The following is a 21,234-nucleotide window of genomic DNA, read 5'->3' as shown; positions in this document are numbered from 1 at the left end:
ATTCTCTAGTTTGCATGTTTACTATGTGGCCTCGTTCCCTTTAGAGGAGCGGACTTGCAGAGCCCCGGTTAATTTGACATGGCCCATCACCTGGCACGCTGACTCCTCTAAAGGTTAAATGGACAAATCAATCATGTGACAGACTGTGGCCGGGAAATGAATGGCTGGAGCATAATCAGGCTGAAGCCTAATCTGTCGGCAAACGGAGAGCAGGAGCCTGGTGCAACTCAACGGGCTCGCCGCCTGCTCCTTAGATTGTCTGTCTGTGTGACTGGCCTTTGCTAGACTAACAGGGGGTCAGGTTAGGACTGGGTTTGCAACCTTTCTTTGGTTTTTAGGCAAAATGTTGAGTATTTGTGGATTTTTTAATTTTTTTTGCAGCGGCCATGGGCTATAAATAAATCTTTTGGAATATATAAATATTTATTTTTTTTTACTTGGGGTTGGCAGGAACCCTGGCAGGTTGAGTAAAAGTCTGAATGAAAGATTTGCCCTCTTGCATTGACACATGCAGCTTCACCTGAAATTTTCGGTATATTTTCAGGAGTTTTCTGTTTGTGTGAAAACAGCATCAAACATCAGCTAACTGTCTATGAGCAGAAAGCCACAGTTTAAAACAACTCAAAAAGACTCTTTGTTTTTGAGAAAACCTATAATAATGGGAGCCTCATCATTTTAATATGTGTGTCCTACTGTTAAGTGATAAATGTTTTCACTTTAGTGGGGTGGTAGGATGAAATGGAGTGACTCTTTTTGGGATATCAAGGCCTGATATCAAGTGGAAAAGGTTCTTTTGAAAACATATATTGAAAGGATCACTTGCATACCTGCATGTGGATAACGGTGGAAACTGTACTCCTCTGTCTTTACACTCTCGAGTAATGCGTGCCTTCACATTCCGGCAAATGTCTAACACCCTGGAGAAAAAATGAGAGAATTTTGGAGAATTTTTTAAAAATTAAACATGAAACAGATTTACAAAATGATTCTGAAACTTCATGGCAATACTCCTAACTGTGATCTTTGTGTATATTTAAAAAGTACAACAGTATGTACATGGAAGTAATACAAAATGCAAAATTAATCAAAGACAGAAAAAGACCATGAAGGAGGAGGAGGAGGAGACTGGCTAATATGACGACCACAGTGGGAGAGGTTCCCACTGCTGTGGAAATGGCCGCCAGTCCTGAGCATGTGCAGCCATGTGTGGAGGGGGGAGGATGGCGAGGAGGGCAGGTAATGAGCCAGGCACATATGCTTGCCTCAGTGCCTGATCTCTTGGTCTCTCCCGACAGGCATGTTACACAACACAGAGCTGTGTGTGTCTGTGTGTGTTTGTTTGTGTGTGTGCGTGTTTCTGTGTGTGTTAGTGTTTGTGTGAGGGCATGTAGCTGTGTGAAAATGATAAACCCATGTAGAAAATGCACAAGACACTATATGAGGATGTGAGAAGAGTATGTTCACTTTTAGCCACACACAGATACAGGTCTCGCATACTATGTTGGTGTGTCATTAATGTTTTTTTTGTAAGGAGAGGAGGAAAAGCTTCCACCAACGCAGAGCAGGATAATGGGGGGGCATGAAGGTGAATATCAAAGACAGAGCTGAAAAGAGGGAAAGAGGAGCAGGAGGGAGACATAGGACTCTCTGAGGACTGACTGTGTGGGAGGAGAGAAGTGTGGGAAGAGAAATGTTTACAGCCATTTAAATCAAACAGAGAAAGAAGCCTACAGCTTATAGCCATGCATTTACCTGTCCCAAGGCACAGAGGTTTCAAAGGACTCCCCGATCACATAGTAGTCCATCCCCAAATCCTGTGTAGGTTACAACATCAGTATTAGTGAAAAAAAACCCCGAATTCTATTCATTTAAATGCAAACAAGAAACCGGGATACTTGGAGATATTAATGTAATCTAACGTAACATTTACATGCACAGTGGTTCCTGTAAAATCCAAAGAAAGTGTAAAGCTGTAATCATTAGATTGTTTCTACCTGTCCTCAAAATAGAAGAAGGTGCAACGGATCGACGACACATTGTGTTGTGATAGCTCTTTTTTCCCCCTAAAAGCATGCATCTTCATTTTAAGCTAGTTAAGTCTTTTGAAAAAATATTTCATTTTTTTTTTTTTTTTTGGGGGGGGGGGGGGCAATTTTTGCTTTTAATGGGTAGGACAGCTGAAGAGAGACAGGACATGTTGGAGGGAGCGGGGATGACAATTCAGCAAAGTGCCAAGGCTGGATTCGAACCCGGGCGGTTGCAGCAAGGACTACAGTCTCTCGACATCTGACGTGCGACATAACCGCAAGCCCATCAGGCGCCTTGTTAAGACATTTTCAAACTTAGTAGCTCTAATGAGTAAGTGTGGAAGGAACTTTCAAACATTAATACAATACAAATGTTTTAAGAGATCTTTGTATCTCTGTCCTCTTCAAAAAGTCCACAGAACTGTTTGGTCCAAAAACACCTGTATACTGTTATGTGCTAACGTTTACAGTGGGATTTTAAAAATGGTGGTTAGTATAACTGGATTGGCTCCAAGTCTGCAGTTTTGTCATGGACTTGAATTTATCAAAAAAAAAAAAAGCCATATTCATGTCTAACATATCAGCTTTCTATCAGCAGGAGACAATTATCTTGAGGAATCAGGTGTCTCTAATTCTCTGCCTCATTAACAGGAAGGATGTTTTTCATATCCATGTTTAAGAAATCATATTATAAGAGTGACAGTCCTGCAGTAACACTACATAGAGCGCACTTGAAAAAGCTTATCTGGTAGTGGCTGGTCTATTTTGCATTCATAGGTCATAAAGCAGATCAAATCCTCACCAGTTAAAAACTCCTCCCAGTAGGATTCATTGTGTTTAAACTCCCTGCAAGTTTGTGTGTCTGTATGATCAAAGGCTCTCTGACCGGACTGACCCAAGACAACTCTCCATTTTCATTTTCACTGCAGCCGCTGTGCCCTCCTCCTGATGAAGATACCTCTGTGTTTTACACCCTGACACAAACTGTGACCAGATCAAATCAGAGACCTCCTAGGGTCACATTCTACAACGCTCACTCTCGTCTCTGCTGTCAGACTGAATCCTCCCCGCCTGCCCCACCTGCCCATCAGCTCAGGCAGAAAAAAAAGCCAGAGGAGGAGTGACCCACCCGGAGGTAAGCGATGACGAAGGTCAACATGTAGCCCCTCTGTCCATTGTCCTCTCCAGCTGCCAGGCCCCTGGAAGCAGATAACAGGGTTAATATTTAACAGCTCTTTTCTTTTAGCTTTGTTGCTCAGGCCGTGGTGCTCACAACAGCAGCCTGGGAGCCTGTCAATCCAACAATGTACAGATCAATGAAGCCATGCTCCGTGCATTGCCACAGGTCAGCCACACATCCATCACCTGCAGTGGGTAATCAAATTTTCATCCAGCACCCAAACTAATCAGGCCAAGCTCATTACAAAATCACTATATGGATTTTTTCACCCTTCTCCCTGTTTCACTACACTGCAAGAAAATATTCCTCACAGAACCGATCCAATCCATCACCGCACTTGATCTGATGGATGATGGCGATTTATTAGAAATAATGCAATAAAGCAGAGGATGCTGCATGTAACTGACAACTTTCTCATGATTTAATTGCTGGCTATTACCAGGGCTGTGCTCCAGATACCTGCTGGTCTGGGCACAGGGCCAAACACCAACAACAAATAGAACCAATAGGAACTGCTCAGTGTAATATTGTGTTGCAATGAGCTTTCTCTAGCAACTATGATACATTTAAAGATGGTCTGGGACTCATTCATATAAACTTTTATTTAAATTCATGACATATCCTGTCGGAAAAATTTCCTCAGCGATTGTCAGTTTCATTTTTATTTGAATTCACAGAATGTATGAGCTTCACAGTTTTGCTCTTTTCTCACAAACAAATAAAACATTGACAGATTTGATTCATAACCAACAGTATTTGATAAGTCTTCCTGTTTTGTCTTTTATCTCCAGGTATCCTGCAAGCCTTTTTGTATTGTTGTTTTTTTGCAGTCAAATGTTGATATTCCAAGAATGTACGATAAATTAAAGACCTGACTTAATAAGAACATATCATAAAAGTTCTGGTGATAACAAATAAAGGATGAAAAAAGAAGAGAAGACAATTAAAACAAGCCTAAACCTAATTTAGTGAAGGAGTCCCTTTAAGTTGTTAAAGAAATAATGCAGAATGATTGAGTTGCACATTTTTTAAATGAATCACCCTAACCCTTCCTTTCAAAATAATTTATTTCTCAAGATAAAATCACCAACAAAGAATAATTCTTGATCACAATGACCCATCCTGCAGCACAAAGTTGAATTAACGATGAAAATAACTCTTCTGAAAAGTATTGGAGGTTTAGAAAGTGGCTCAGGATAGAGAGAGCATCCCTCTCGAGCTGACAGGTAACTGATTCCCAGCAAACTCCTCATTGATCCGTTTAGTGATCAATCACACGAGCACTGTGTCCTCTGGCCCTGAGGGGAGCTGTGCCCTACTCTCACCACCCACACCACACCTACTCTAACATAAAGGCCGGCCTGACAGGAGGACATCCACAGGTGATCCATCAATCCACACAGAGACAAAGTACTGAGCAGAAGGCCAAGTCTGAAGTGTGGAAGTGTGCTCCTCCATCTTTGTTTTTCACACCTACTACATAACAGCTGGTTAAATAAAGTGACATCATAGCCTGGACATCACATCACATTTAGAGTCGCAGCTAATGGTCATTTGTCATTTTTATGCTCCACTTGGCCCTGGATGTGCAGCTGGTCCTGTGGCATCTCGTCTTGAGCGACTTACTCACCCGAATTTAGCAGCGATGTCATAAACCTGCTTCTCGTGCTGCAGGACCTTCTCACGGTTTCCCTCAAACAGCAGGGTGGCCACACACAAGCGGTCCTGGTCGAACCCTTTGAACTGGTGATTAAAGAATTAGTTTTATATTTCTCATAGGAAACATTCAGGAGAATATCAAATAATGTTCTTCTCTTTTTAATATTCCTTTACTTTGGTGATATACAGCTTCTTCAATCCGTCCAGAAAAGATGTGAAAATGGAGGATACTTGAGGCTTGAGGGCATGACCTGTGAGAATATCAGATAAGAGTCAGCTGCACCCATTCACAAAGACGTGAACCTGAAAAACAGATCATGTTTGTTCACACATTAGTCATAGCCCTGCGTTCTGCTCGCATCCTTTAGCGTTCTGAGAGGGTGCAGCAGTCAGATTTATTTGCCGTTTCAAACAAAAGCAGGAAAAATAAATGGTAACATTTGAATAACTTTTACAACTGGCCAGTGGCTGCTAGCGACAGCGACTATAAATCAGAGGGTTTCCGAAGGGAAGTGGGGCTGACGCAGTGATATCCGTCTTCCTCACACACACTTTTTGATTTATTCCTGATCGGACGCACAAAAAGCGCCCGTGGACAAGCGAAAACGAGGGGCTGGGGCCAATGGGATGGTTATCAATCACAGCGGGGGAAGTCACGGGTGATGTCGCAGAGACTTAACAGTTCATTTATTTCCCCCCATGCTCGAGTCTCTTCATCACTTAGTGTCCTAATTGTTTCCATTCGAAAATTTGATTGCAGGTCTTTAGGTCTCTCGCAGCCATCATACTTGTTAATTAAATACTCAACATCCACAGAGAGAAAATTACACCTACACTGTGCATAATCCTAATTCTTTGTTTCTTTGCACTCAAATACATGCTGCCACATTCTCATTTTTCATCTCATGCATCAGGACAGGCGGTGCTAAATCGTTCTTGTAGTCTCAATCTGAGACAGACCTGTGAATACATCAGCTCTCCTTACTTACAGCCAACATGATTAAAAGTGAGGACAAGCCACTAATAAGCCCAAGAAGGTATCATGGAGCCATGAGTTTCAGTTATTAGCGGAAACCTGGTCGCTTCATCTTCCCTCCTTAATGCTAAGAAGTGCCTACTCTGTGAAAAGTGGAAATATAGGGGAGATAATGAGATCCCCGGGGACTGGAGAACTTTACACAGATCTCTGGCAATGCCACATGCACATTCCACTCAACCTGAAGAAACAACATTATACTATTTCAATGTACCAGCTACTTCATTTTTAGCCAGGCTCATTTTTCATTTGGCTTCAATTCTTTTTGCGTGTGTGTATGTGTAGCTACTCTGCTGCAGAAATGATAATCAATGTAACAGTACTGAGGCTGAGGAACGTAAAATCATTGCATGCTGTATCATTCATTGTTCTTTTTCTCAGAGGTAAACAGCACATCGATGAACCAACATATTGATCAAATATACAGTGTGGGAAACAAAATCTAACTTTATATATTATAATAAATATTAGAACTCTTGTGCTGTGAGGTAAAACCTAAAATTGTGTTTTATCGCAAAGCTCTGTTCTTCAAGCCTGAGGTCGTACTGAGGACTGTATGAAAAAAAAAAAAACTTTAAAGAAAAGAAAACCCTGAGTCAGCCTGACGTGTACCGTGAAGTGTTCAGAGGTCCTAAAGGGAGGCTTTGCATACAACCGTTAATGGTGATATTCAATGCTTTTTTATAAGGCTGCTTTATAGTGGGAACATTTAAAAAAAAAAAAAAATGACTTACCAAATTTAAATTGCTCATTATCCATGAGTCGTATGGACGCTGGGGCACACCTCTGAAAAACAAAAGTTGGTCTGTGTTAGTTTATTTGGAAAGGCTATAAAACACTAAATAATAAACAAAAGTCAAATTCTTGTAGAAAAATAAAGCTTCATAATAAGGATAAGGATTATCACCAAGTAGGATTAAATATAAAAGGAATTTTTCTTAAACCAGTGTACACAGAGCGACACTTTAGAGAACAGTAGAATTTGAATTTTTAGGATGCTTTGGATTCAAGTGCAACATATTCTGTCGTCTTAGTAGTTAAAAGTCTCAATATAAAAGTTTTACTCTGCAGCAGATGTAAATGCAGAGGATGTAAGTTGGTCTAAAGTAACATATTGAAATTTGTGCTTTTTGTTGGCAGGTCAAAAACTGGGCTTATCAAAGTGTGGACAAAATCATACTGGTCTTATACTCATATTGAGACAGAAGTATATGAAGTTACATGTGTTTATTAAGTTACCTGTTTGGCAACTTCTCTGAGACAGGCAACTCCCTGCTCAAAATTAGGGAACACAACTGAGCCGTATTTCTGATACTCAGGCATGGGTCGAATCTTCATCGTTACCTCAGTGACCACACCCAGGGTCCCTGTGGAAAATCACAGAGAAACATTCTAAGTTAAACAAAAAAAAAAAAAAAAAGGTAAAAACCAGTTCCCACAATTGATATGACCTAACCCCCTCTTAGGGCAGAACTCCAGACCGCTTTACAAGGCTCTGGTACATGTCCCCAGGGTCCTTTGGGGGACCTTTGTCTCACATTTCATCTGGTAGATCTGGTTTTCTACCACACACCAGGGGATGACTGAGAGTTATCAGGTGGAGAGTGTGAGGAAATAAAGCAGCCGGGCTCTATCAAAGCCAATGAGGCCAACAGCAGCAACACATGTACAGGAGGACCAAAACCTCACACTACTGACCTTATGAGCCGGAAAAACTGTCAAACTTTAGCTGCTGCTGCTGCAGGAGTCAGATTGCATGTTTTAAAAAAACACAAATACTCTACCGTACACACAGACACAACCTTTTACTATGCCTGAGACTTTTAACCTAAATCAAGAAAAAACAAAGGTCACTCCAGGCCAGCCTTTCCCAAACTTAAGACTGCAGCGGCCCGCTTTGAAATACAAAATTACTCTGGGGCCCGTTACAAAAAAAATGTTATGACTGGTAAATTATTGGACATGACAAAATGATATTATGGCAAGATAGACACAAAAGTTTACTGAACATTATGTCCATGAATAGTCATGACGCGCCTTAGGGTTGACTCATGGTAAATCATCATTATTGTGATATTTATTTTATTTTTTAAATTGTTGGAGGGCTTTTTGCGATCTACCTGCAGTACCCACACGTCCAAACAGGGGGCCGCGGCCCACACTTTGGGAAGCACTGCTCTAGAATATTCAATCACAGAATCATTTAGAGACAGATGTAAGCTCATTTTTAATGTGTCACTCTGTAGTCTGCCATGTGCAGGTAGTTTGTGTTAAATGTTCTTATGCACCACTCAACAGAACTTTAACGGACACAACCACCACTTAATCTGTGAACCCAGTAATATGAATGCTGTGTTTTCAGAGCATTATCTACAGACACCATTTTTTAAACTCATAAGTTTTGCTGTTGAATCATTTTGTGAGGCTTATGTTTTTCTGTACAGCACCATGACACTGTTGGCTTATTAATGTTGACCCTTCTTTTGGAATGTAACTTTCTTTTACCCGTTACTTCTACTCTTAAATATTAATGTGCATGTATAACAAATGTTTCCATTTGAACTTATCTAAGCTGTTGTGTTGTTGTTTTTTTGCCAATGTGTGTTCACTCTCCCTGTGTCTGCCTGCTGCTGAGCTATTATCAGGTAGTGCAAAACAAGTTTATTAGCATTTAAAGGACAAAACCCTGTGGTATGACATGACACTGTTTAATGTTATAATCATTTAGCTCAAATAGATTTAGTCTAAGGACTCTTGGTCAAACATGTGACTTGTAATGAGCGTGGATAACTTATATAAAACTGACAAAGGAACAACACGTATCTCTCTCTCCAGGGCTTTCATGTTCTTCATTACAGACGGTGTGCACTTATATCTCTCTCCTGAATATAGCCTGTTCCGTTAGGGGGCTCCCTCAGCCTGTTATGGCTGTTAATGAGCCCTCTAACAATGACACTACATGTGGCACGCTGCTCCCTAGTGGAAAAAACATGTGACTCCATTGGACCTGAGCAGGACACACCCCTAACTCCTGACGGCAAGCAGGGAAGCGAGGAGGAGGAGTCAGAGAACCATGGAGGCAGGGCAAGAGAGAGGGAGAGAGAGAGTGTTAGGGAGGAGCTAGAGAGGAGGGTGGGTGAGGGAGGGAAGAATAAAGGGACGTAATAAGAAAAGCAAGGTCAGAGAAATGCTCTCATGGGAAGAAAGCCATGGAATGAAATGCTGGAGAGCAGCTTAAGACATTTAAACGGTGACACTCTATGTATATATATATAAAAAGAGCTCTTTACAAGGTCTGTGTTTGGGAGAGGCACTACTTGAGGTGAAGGGTCCCTCTGCTTTCAGTATAAAATATTTCTGGGGAAAAATAGCTGTTTGGACAATGCTAACCATTGTGGGGCCAGGCGACTCTTTTACAATCATATAATTGACCAAGAACATTAAATGAACACCAGTTGGTTCCACACACCTTCATGACATCCTCTACGGTTGAGCTGAGATTAAAAGGAAAGAGGAGTATTATCATCGATTATTCCAATCACTCAGGCTGAAGCTAAGCGAGAGGAAAAAAAACACTTAGCATTCATTCCACTTCAAGGTCACAGAGATAGAGAGACCTGCTTGTTGTGGAGTGAATGAGGAGCCTGAGGTTTCAGCAGTAATTTCTGATCGAATGGATGCGTTCCATTTAGCATGCAGAGCACAGTGGAGGGTGTAAGCGTGGTGCTGTGTTGTCGCTGGTTGTTGCGGCCTGCTGTCAGGCTGGCAGGATGCAGGATGCTGTGGTGATGAGGTAGATAATTTTAATGAGACTCTGTGGTGGTTTGACCTCTTCCAGCGTCAGGCCTCCCAGTAGAACATGTTCTATCAGAGATGTGCGGTCCTGTCCTATCTATGTTCCACCACCTAAGCTGAACGGAAAGTCCAATTTCACATCCTGACACATTAGTATTATTAGTTTAATTTCATACATGGGGCTTTATAAAACATTTTCCCACAAGGAGGAATGATTGTTGTCACTTCTTTTGCTCTCAAAGATCTGCATTTTGGAGATATGGAATTCTGTTATTTTTACTTGAGTTTCCTGATATAAGAATGAACCATTGATAGCCAAATGTGTACTCCTGACCTTTTTTAAGAATCACATGTTCTCTATTATTATATTGTCATGGGGACAATGACCGATTTTTTGCTTCGATATGTCAACAATCTGTCAAACAGACCACAACGTTTTCTGATATGTCACAGCAAATAAGAACACTCAGAAAAATTTAGCCAGCTGTCCACATCCATATCAACTAAAATGTACTTTTTAATGACCTTATTAGTGTGTTTAAAATAATTTAAAAGAACACAGTGGATTAGTTGGGCATCTACTATTAAATGAATAGATTTATCTACAGATGACTCTCTGCAGCTAACTCTGAAAAATCTCTTGAAATGACATTTTTCTCCTTAACTTTTGAGTTTCAAAGCAATTGGAACCCCTTTGTATCCCGATGTATGCATGTAATGTTTATACATGTCTACATTGTTTTGTATATGAATGTGTAATATTGATGTATGATCTGTCTGATTTATTTTCTATTGTACTGACAAAAGACTTTGAACATGATGTCTCTATGATAGAATGAGTCAATGTAAGCTGCTGGGCTGGGTGGAGCTTCTTCTTGTTTATTTTTTTTGTTTGTCTCTGGGGGTTGTTTTCTGTATGAACATATATTTTGTATTTCTGTTTTTTTTTTTTTGTCATTTCCTTAAAAAAAAGAAGAAAACTTTAGTGGTTCATAAATGCAACAACTGGTACAAGAGTGCTGGTGTGAGTGGATTGCTCACTACCATCACTGCAATGTGGCTGTTTCACACATTTCAAGATAAAGAGTCTCCCAAAACATGAAGCGGATCATGACCACTTCACAAAGGGTTAGCTTGACTGTTACAGTTGATCTGGACAGTGTAGATGCACCTTACACAGTGTCGTAACATTGAAGATTCATTAATTCTATATTTTGTAATAGTGACTTTATCTTCTAAAGCAGGTATGATTATGATCTAATATACTGCTGGTAGTCTTAGTAAATTGAAATCACTTCTAATGAGAACAAATGGAGATTTGGGCAGTGGTCCCAGCCCAGTCAGGGAGCAGATTGCTGAGCTTTGTAGGGTGAATATAAAGTTTGCATCCACAGCTGTTTAACATAGCCATGCCAAGACTCTGAACCTGCTCATTATGTAGGGGGGAACCTGGCATATGGCAGTATTCTCTGTGGGCAGTCACAAGGACAGGGCACGGCAGATGGGGTGGGGAGGACACTTGCTGGTTCCTAACTTACACCCCCCCAGTTCACTTTCACCACCAGTGCTGGTTAATGTTTAAGAGGCCCGGAGCATGAGAACCAGCCTGATGTTACCGTTTTTTCCAAGAACATTCACACTCATGTGGTTTGAGTGACACACAGCACGTGGTCATAAGAAAGGGCCACACCTTCTGAGCCCAGGATGAAGTGGTGAATGTCTGGCCCCGTGGACATGCGTGGGCCCTGACAGCTCTTCTCGATCACCCCTTGGGGAGTCACCATCTTTATGTGGATGACCTAGTAAGTCAGAAAACAGCAACATCAGAAATGCTCATTTGCAGACATTCTTTTGATTGTTGTAAACTTAATATAATTCAGATATGATGTGCCACATGCACATAACTGATACATGGGCTTTTTAAAGGAAAGGGTAAAGTCCAGAAACTCTGCTAATGATATCCTTCCTCATTACTGCGCAGGGACTGCAGAGTCCTGACTAGCAACAAACAAGAGGCATAAAGGTAAGGTGAGTGTGTGCATCTCACCAGGTCCTCAATGTTGCCATAGATGTTCTTCTTCATGCCTGATGCTCTGGTTGCTACCCAGCCCCCCAGGGAGCTGAACTCCATGGAGTCAGGCTCGTGCCCTGTACAGTAGCCGCTCTCATTAAGCTGTGACAAGAAACAAAGAGAGCACACATTTGTTGCTGCAGATAAAGTCTCTACTCTACAAAAATGTTTGGAACACAGTGATGTAAAGCCACAAGAATGTTTTAATAACAAGCAAAAAAAAAGAATGAGCAAGCAAAGGGAAAACAGATAATTGCAGCTCTGCTGCTGCATTTCACTGCACTCGTTTTGCTGCAATGCACAAACTCGGGTTTTATGGCATCATAGATTTTTACTGCAGCTTAAAATAAACCAAGTGGAAAGAGAAAAAACGACTCAAAAGAGCGATCAGAGTAGTATTTGTGCAGTGCTACATGTGGCTGCTCTATTAGATCACTGAATTGATTTGTAATGTAAGAGCTGCATGTTGCCAGGTGACATGTTGAGGTCTTTTTTATTAACTAAAATATCAGACACTCTACTTCCACATGCTCATGTTATTCTGTGAGTTATGTTAAGTCTCAGACAGTAGTCATGAAAATCCAAGGCTTCAACAGCCCCAGCAGTTCACTGAATACTGTGAGTGGCGTCTTACTTACGGCTCATGTGGCCATAGAAAAGTGACTAAATACTAGGGGGTACTTTTAGAGTGGAATGTACATGTAGAAAACCTTTAAACCATCTCATCAGATACCCATTCCCTACAGCTTTGAGGAGAATGTGATGGTCATCAGGAACCCACACATTCTCCTCAAGGCAGCCCAACCCCTGAACGATTGCATCTTTAGGCAGAACATTTAATAGTAATAATAACAATAAAGACCTTAAAGTACAAACACCCCCCACCAGAAGCACAAGACGGAGGTTAAGTCAGGCCTTGTTTTATCACCGCACTCCCCTTGAAGGCAGTTTATAATGTAGACCCATCTGCTCCATCAAAATGGAGCGGTCTAAATGCAGAGCTGGCGTCTGCTTTACATGCAGCTCACGCATTCCTCTACACCAAAAGCCTGCTCCTTCTCCATTTTTCTGAATTAGCTTGATGGTGCCATCTGCTCATGACCGCCGCCTCACTCTCTAATCTCTCTCCTTCAGCACTCTGTTCCTGTCTCACTCTCCCTCCTAAACCCTGTTAGATCCACTGAGCAGAAAGCACCAAGGTGACTGAGCACGGCCAACCTGTGAGCGGTCACACGGCTGGATTGTTGGCATCACGTTTTTACAGCAATGTAAGCTCTTCCACTGGATGAATATGGATGGATGGGGAGCACTTACCAATCTCTCCAAATCCTGACCGACGATGCCAGCTTCCACATGGGCGGTTAAATTCTTCTCGTCAATCCACAGAATGCGATTCTGAGAATTAAAAAAAAAACATAGCCAAGGAGTTCATATAACATCGTTCATAAATGTTTCATGAAGATCAGCGTGACAGTAATAACCTCTTAAGCACTTTGTTTCACTTGACTTACACAAAAACATGATACAGGTTATACTTGTTATTTAAAAAAAATAGTTCATCACAACGTCCGTCATCTGAATTCTAAACCTGCCTACCTTTGTCATACTGACTTTGTTTAACTGACATTACTCCTACTTTTACACCAGTGTGTCCTTCTAGCCAGACAGTCACATGTCGGAGGATAAATGTGGGCAGAGGGGCTAAGGGACGGACACTTTTTCCTCAAGGTTAAACTCAATTTAACATCCAATTCCAAATATATGCCTCTTATTTGGGCCCGCTGGGCACTTGGCCTACCCCTACCTGCAGGAGGTCATTTCAGACATGCCATCAATTATTCTCCAGAGGTAGTAAACTTTATGGTACCACCACACTGCTCCTTTCATGTGCTTCCATTGGAGCTAAATGCACCTCTGACCCTTGACACGGAGCGCTGGTCACTGGTGTCTCAGGCACCAAAACTCCATGAGTGGTGTGCTAGCAGCATCCGGACAGCTTATATATCACCTGTATGTGGGCCGCAATCAAAGGGCTGTACTGTACTGCTGAGCATTTTATATGATACCCTAATGTTATATTACAGTATATCCAAAAAACATCCTCATGTTGTGGAGATGCTACATATTATTTAAAAATTAAGGATTGATGCCAGAGTGTCACATTTAGCATTTTAAAAAAAAATCCATGTTTCAACTTACATGTATAAAAATGTTGACGTTCATTATTTATGAAACAATATTCTGAATATTTATTACATTCCCTTCAGGTAATCCTGAGTGTGTTTGATGAACACTGTTTTTGAACACATATTTTCCTAAATGGATCATAAAAACATTCAAAATAATCACAGAAATGAAGGAAAGCACTTTGAAACTGAAGCCTGATCATCAAACAGTCCATCAAATAAAAAGGTTCATGTTGAATAGTATGAAATGAGCTGATTCACACAGAATTGGTTTCTGTGTCAGTTTCGAGTGCAGATCCACTGCTTCGACACTTGAGAGACACAGAGTGGGATTACTTACCATCTGTGAGGTATCTAGAGAAACAATGGAGCGAGTTTCCTCTGGGGGGCACTCGAGTGCGCTTGAGACACTAGTCCCTCCTAAGAGAGAGAGAGAGAGGGGCAAACAAGAGTTACAATCTTTATGGTAACGAGTTGTTTTTTCAGGCAAAGAAATGGCCCGGTATCATATATGATAGACGTCACAATACATGAAGAGAGTGGGAGACTTTTTTTAAAAACAAAAGCTTTAATTTTATATCCACTTTGAATGCCTGCAAAGATTTCTGTCACTCCAGTAAAACAAAATACAACAAGACATACATTCTGCAGAGTCTGCTGCACTGTTAGCATTACTTCTATTCTTTTATGAATGGTGTAGCTTTATAGTCTTTTTGCACTATAGATTGGAAATAAACAATGTATTAAATATAATACATTAACACAATACACTGATTCCATGACTCACCTCCAAAAGGCATCAAACAAACATTATGTTTGCACGCCAGTTCCACAATTTTCACCACATCGTTGTGGCAGTCTGTAAAGGATGAAGGATATCATTTTAGAAATGAGTGGCCATCATGAAGGACATGTTTTCATTTACAGACCTCTATTGCATTCATAAATTAAGAACAGAGATAATAACCAGGGACACTTTGCACAGGAGATAAACATGGCACATAACACTGCTTGTATACGTAGGACAATAAATAAATGTATACAGCCTGAGCCATAAGAGCCGGGGAACCATCAGAGACGCAGGTTTTTGATTTGCCTGACGGGTTGTGATCTGCCGAGGGCTTTCCTCAGGCAGAGTCAGACTGCATGAAGATATGCTCTCTTGGGGGGGGGGGGGGGATGTGTCGGATCAATACAAACATGCTTTAGCCAATCATGGAGCCCACATCCATTCACAGGAGCGAATGTGAGCGAGTGGGAAGAGAAGTAATACCCACCCACATAGATATGCTTGACTGGCCTCAAGTGCCTTCAGAGGCGGGTGAGGAATGCCTGCATATGACTACGTTTTGCCATCCAATTAAACACACTGCTTCTGCCTGCAGATTACAGTTCAAACTTTAAAAAAAAAACTAAACATCCATTTAAAAAACACAGCATGACTTTGAGGGGACTACTGAGGAATTCAAATTACAGGTCAAAAAATCTATTATGCATGGCAAATGAGAGAGTATTTGTGGGGTTGGAACATTTTTATTTCCGGGCTTGTTTGAATGAAACGATACCTACAGTTGTTTGGAGATTTGCTGCCCATTTGGGAGGCTGCTAATCAAGTTTCAGCTCTCAGTCAACACTCATCTGCATGATAAAATAGTCCCAGTCATAACAAGAGAAAACCAATCTCAGAATCATAATTCAGGAGTGTGCCGTGCATGGCCAGGCCGTGGAGTATCGGGTGTCAACCGTCCTCCCCCTGACGCTTCTTATTAAGCCTCCACTCATACATATTAATATCCCTGCCTCTGCAGAGATTAACCCTTTAAATCACCTAAGCCAGTGGAGGGATGAGGGATGCTACGTGGGAGGAGGAAAAACAGGCAGATAAAACACACACAGATATGAACTCACTTGGCCATATCACCATATCTGGAACGCGGCCAATCTTTCCTTCTCGCAGGGCAAAGACCTCGTGTAAGCAGTGGCCTGGAAGACAAAAAAGACTGAAATGAGATGACACACATCAAGAGAGTTTTTGATGCAACTATCAAAAATAAAAACACTGTTTTAAAAAAAAAAAAAAAACATTCCTAACAATCCAACAAACCAGATTAATGAAACAGCTGAAGTGCCCCCCCCCCCCAGGCATGCCTTACCATGGGCGCGAAACACCCGGTCCTCTGCATCATGGGAGAAGGGGATACCTGTGGATTTCACTTCCTCCACAAAGGCCTCGTTAATAGTGGGAGGCTGCACTGCACTGCTCGTCAAAACGGGCTGAAACAGAAATAATCGACTTTAATTTTGGTAATTGTGAATAACAGCTCTTCTTTAGCGCTTCCTGCAGAAAACAGAAAAATACATATGAGTGAGACTCACTGTTGCTGGACTTTTATGCTGCAAATTGGCTCCGAATGTGCCTTCCATCCAATCTTTCAGACCGGGAATGATCATACCACTCAGTCTATACCTGGGTTATGTGTAGAGGAAGACAGATTTTGTATTAAAAAACCAAAACAAAAGGAACAATTGAAAATGGCATGTATGAGTGATTTTTAGTACTGGAAGTCAGAACCCTCAATTGAAAACATCTAAATGCTCGACTAGGCCTTTTTGATTTTGAAATGCACATCTGTGCCTAATAAGAATAGAGTGTGAGGTTTGAGTCCAAAGAGGTTATTAAGCCGAGCAGAGCAGCAGTGACAGTGTCTGTGCTGTCTGTGTGACCGCCCTCGCCATCCCTTGCATAATTGAGCTGCTGGCACAGCCTGGGCCAAGCCATCAGGGCATTGTGCTGTGCCTTTGTCCAAGAGAGCATGAAACACACCCTATAATGAAAAAAAAGCCTCTGTCACAGTGAGCATAGAGGAGGAGGAGAACAACATCTCAGACATTCACTCAGCTGTGCCCCAGCATTGGTTACTCTACACTGCCCAGGTAGCTTTTCAGTCGAGCGGGCACAGAGCGGTTTGTAGAAACAGCTCTCACAGGAGGAAGCCAATTGCTGTGCAACATCCTGTTCAACTCGACTCATTACTCAAAATACATCCTTATGTGCCATTCCTCTGCGTTTACAATGGGACAAGCAGGGCCGTCTCTTCCAGAGGCATACGTCATGATTACAATAAAAAGGCTCATCCATACATCTTGCTTTGTTATGGGAGACAGGGATAAAGGAGCAGAGAGAATGATTCTCTCTGTTCTAAACAGAAGCCATTTTCAATTATATTGCAGACAATTGGCTTAATCTTTTCACCCTCTCAAACACTGAAATTAAATGTTTTTTTGTCTCGAAAATGATCGATTAACTGTGTTCCTACAACTCCCCTGATACCAATCAATAATTACAAACATGATGTGTTCCATTTTAGACAGGTTGCAAAGTGGTTTCTGTTCATGAGCTTCAGACTTTGGAAGTGCTCAAATCACAAACAGTAACCTTCTCATATAACAAAGAACAGTTCAAATGCCAGCCACTAGGTGGCAGTAGCACCACATTGCTGTGAGTGTAGGAAGGCAGCAACTGAATTAAAGAGCTGGGTTCAGACTCAGAGAGTGTTGTGAGAATGATCAATGTATGACTCTATCCTAAATACACCCACACACGAGTGGTGAAGACATACTGGGTGTAGGAGAAAGAAAAGAGGCTGTGATTGAGACACAGTGCTGACTGATTCTTCTAAATCATCAACAGGTAGACTGGCGCAGTGTGGTTAACAGAGGGGAGGTGATATTACACAGTACCTTTTGCCAGTAAATTCTGCCTGCCCTTTCTTGTTAAAGAGGAATTTGGTGTCACTGTATCCCCAGCCGTTCCATTTCATAATCTCCTGCCTGTGGGGAAACAAACAGTATCAGTGGTTAAGTATTCATCTCATACACCTTATTACAGAGGAGTCAAGACCGACACACTATCAAAGGAAGATAAAAAAAAGAGGTGAAAGTGATTCCTTTGGTAATGACCCCATTTAGTGTTGGCTAAATAGATAAAGACGTTTTCTGCTATTTAGTTTTCATGACCTTTGGGTTCATCCGGGGGGGGGGTTTGCAATCATGACCCCCAAAATAAGGGTGCCAGAGACTGTGGACCCCCCCCTGTCTGGAGGTGGTTGAGGCATGTAATGTAGGACACTGCCACACTCTCGCACCTAAATCACTCACTTTGTGTAGTAAATATATATATTTACTATTTACTTTTTTACAAGAATGGATCAAATATACAATTTTGAATTATTTTAAATGTGTATTATTTCTTTTGGAAGGCCAGACCCCCACTTTGGGAACCACTGCTTTAATGCAGGAGCAGAGGCGACATATTCAAAGTTTGCATGCACAGAAGAAGCTAGCAAACACAGACACTCCCTGTGCTGTGGGCCATTTCCCCTCTAACACTTTACATTTATGACACCCTGCTGGCTCTTTTATCAAAAGCTGATTTCAATACTGCTCAGGTTTGGTCGGTGATAAAGGCAATTATTTTGTGTATGCTGTAGTCATAAGCTCAAGCTAATTATTTAGCGCATGTATCCACTTAAAAAGCACACAAGCACACGCCACACCCATGTAATGTGGAATTTGTCAAATTTCACAATCATTTAAATATTTATGGGTATTTTATTATAATCACCAGCTTCACAAGAAGATATTCTGCCATATTGTCCATGCTCAACATGTAGAACATTTGTTCTGTACTTACACCTCAGCAGCACACCATAAGTCACAGGTCACTTGGGATGGGATGCTGACAAAAGTAGCATTGAAGCTATAACTAAGATTAATAGCTACCAAAGTGGAGTTTCCTATGAATTCAAAGTGGGTGCAGAAATGAGAGCGACACACAGTTATGTTTTGATAAATCCTTGCTTAAACTACAATGCAGTCCTGGTTGGTGTAAAAATTGAACAAATAAACAAAACAACAAAGCTCTCCCCCAAGAGTTCTTATTGTCTAGATACAGGGTGTACGGTTGGTGATGTAGAAGGCTTTCCTGATAGTGTGGCCCTTGAAGGCAAATTTCTGATGTGTCATTTTGAGCTACACAAACAAAACTAATGACTAACTTAGACCCATACTATACTCTATTTGATTAATATTTGTATTAATATATTTCTACTGCTATACTGTATATTTTGGAGCAACTGTAACGATCAAATTTCCCTCTGGGATTAATAAAGTATTTATGATTCTGATACTAAACACACCAAAGGACAAGAGCAAAAGAATGATCTTGTACATTTTGCAATAAAATACGAATTGTTTGCTCATAGAATTCAGCATAAGTAATGCTTTTTTGGACAGACTGAGAGACGACAACATATTTAAGTTGTGATTGAATCTTTGACTTTCAGCTTAGATGAGATAAGGGGATGCATGTGACTGTTATGTTGTTTTTTTCGAATTGACTTATTGCATGTCTGTTGTATTACAGTGTATCATTTTCAGTTTGGTGTACTTTAAAAAAAAAATCAACCTAACGGAAGCGGTAGTGGATGTCCATTTATCAATGTCTGTCTGTGCTGAAGAGCACTTTTAGCTAAAATATTTGCACATGAGCTGAAACTCCTCCAGACAACCTGCAAGTCCGGATTCTTGCCTGAAAGCAATTAACCAGCCATACCAGAAAGGTAGCAGTAAGAATTTCTGCAAAAAACAGTTCAAAGGCTGAACAGAGGGAGGCCATTACTTCTCCAAAGTAACTATGGCTATCTTCATGTTCAGTTAAACAAATGGCCTGAACATAAAGGCTTCCTGGCTTACCTGCACAAACCCAAATATGACTGTTTGAATGTTTTCCAATTCTGTGTCACTTTTTAAACTTACACTCTCTCTATTAATTCAGAACAGACAAGGCTGTGAGCCGTGACATTTGATCAAATCACCTCAGTGTCATATTGACCTGGAACATGACATGATGAGTTTCACAAGGCCAAATAGGCCTACTGATACTTTTAGAGTGTTGGACTTTATTTGGAGCTTGGGCTGTTTTTTCCCAGACTGACACTAGATGTCAGCACAGTGTGTTGTTTTCTCAGAAGGAAATGAGCTGCCAATAGGTTGAAAGTCAGACCACTACTTGTCTTAACCAATCAGATCACCAGAACTTCAACAGAGATTGCTGTCACAAATTAGATGATTCCCCCCCACCCGTTGTTCTTTAATATCTAATAATACTGTTTAAGACATGGACCACAACCTGTTCGTTACTTTATCAACCACTTCACATTTTGATCAATCAATAATGTTAGCAGATGTGTAGTTATGAAGAACAACATTTATGAATCAAACTATAAAAATGACAGGTAAAGTTACTGTCACAGCAGGAATAATGTGTTATACTAATAAATGTCGACGATTCAATCCAGTGACTCTTTTTAGTGAATCATCAGGAAAGTGCCAGAAGCTTCGCCAAAACTTAACAATCTAAATCTTTTATGACATTACTGGCATGGGGGGGAAAATCCCCATATGACGAATTAAATCAACTAATACAAGCCAGGGAATACGCCTGGACTGAACAACTTTGAGAAAGTCGCCCACAATAACGTTAGACTCTTAAGATTGGACCTAGCCGCACCCACTCCTTAGCAAATGAATGTCTACTTTGTAGCCAAGTAACGTTAGCTAGCAGGCTAATTAAAAGCAGCTTTAGCCGTCTCTCCCTCCGTTGCTAAGCTCGGATAAGAGAGGGGAGACTGTCTGCCAGTGCATATCATCCTATTAGTTCTTGTATAGAAATTAGTCCACGGATGATTGACTTAAAACTAGCAAAAGCCAAAGATGATGGACCCGTGTCCCCCGCTCCATCACAGCCTCGTACCTCCTCTTTGGCACCGTCTTCTCCTCATCTGTCTTGCTAACTTGGCCTTTACACTCCGCGGAGAGGACGGCCGAGTCACCGTCCTCCGGTCTCTGTAGATGTCCAGCTATTATCCTCAGTCTCTGCTGTGCAATCCTCTGCCTGTCGGAGCTGCTGCCACTGCTGTTGGACGCCATGCTGCTTCCGTGTTTGTGAAGGGAGGGAGCGGATCCATGAGCGGGGCCGGCTGTCAGAGGTCAGCACAGGGAAAGTGTGGTGCGTTCAGAGCCTGTCGGAAATATCAAAGGCAGGCACAGAAATAACCCGAATAGTGGCAAATGCCTGGAAACTAGGGGAAGTGTCAGTTTTCTCTCTTGCCACGTTTCTAAGTAAGGGAGAGAACTTGTGAACTCTAAGACGTTATCCTAGGCTTTTCAAGTGTTCATAAATCTTACAGACGATTGGTGTGGTGCTAGGCTATGTGAAG

General features: G+C 41.4%; 1 protein-coding gene across 1 annotated transcript in view; it reads right to left on the bottom strand.

The window, feature by feature from the left end:
• The window catches only part of agps (alkylglycerone phosphate synthase), a 28,372-nt gene extending 7,368 nt beyond the window's left edge, over positions 1–21,004 (bottom strand). The window contains exons 1-17 of the mRNA XM_020634489.3: positions 20,769–21,004; positions 17,696–17,785; positions 16,331–16,421; positions 16,108–16,228; positions 15,863–15,937; positions 14,742–14,813; positions 14,295–14,374; positions 13,083–13,163; positions 11,745–11,870; positions 11,388–11,496; positions 7,142–7,269; positions 6,637–6,688; positions 5,041–5,117; positions 4,838–4,950; positions 3,157–3,226; positions 1,753–1,814; positions 828–917 (exon numbers count right to left, since the gene is read on the bottom strand). Coding sequence (XP_020490145.1) covers positions 828–917; positions 1,753–1,814; positions 3,157–3,226; positions 4,838–4,950; positions 5,041–5,117; positions 6,637–6,688; positions 7,142–7,269; positions 11,388–11,496; positions 11,745–11,870; positions 13,083–13,163; positions 14,295–14,374; positions 14,742–14,813; positions 15,863–15,937; positions 16,108–16,228; positions 16,331–16,421; positions 17,696–17,785; positions 20,769–20,944 — 1,613 coding nt within the window. The 5' untranslated portion in view covers positions 20,945–21,004. The remainder of the gene's footprint in view (positions 1–827; positions 918–1,752; positions 1,815–3,156; positions 3,227–4,837; positions 4,951–5,040; positions 5,118–6,636; positions 6,689–7,141; positions 7,270–11,387; positions 11,497–11,744; positions 11,871–13,082; positions 13,164–14,294; positions 14,375–14,741; positions 14,814–15,862; positions 15,938–16,107; positions 16,229–16,330; positions 16,422–17,695; positions 17,786–20,768) is intronic.
• Positions 21,005–21,234: the final 230 nt, after the last annotated feature.

This window comes from Labrus bergylta, chromosome 13 (genome assembly GCF_963930695.1).
Source record: "Labrus bergylta chromosome 13, fLabBer1.1, whole genome shotgun sequence".
In the NCBI taxonomy this organism is placed as follows: domain Eukaryota; kingdom Metazoa; phylum Chordata; class Actinopteri; order Labriformes; family Labridae; genus Labrus; species Labrus bergylta.
Note: the sequence above shows the minus strand (reverse complement) of the source record. Positions and strands in the feature narration are given on the sequence as shown.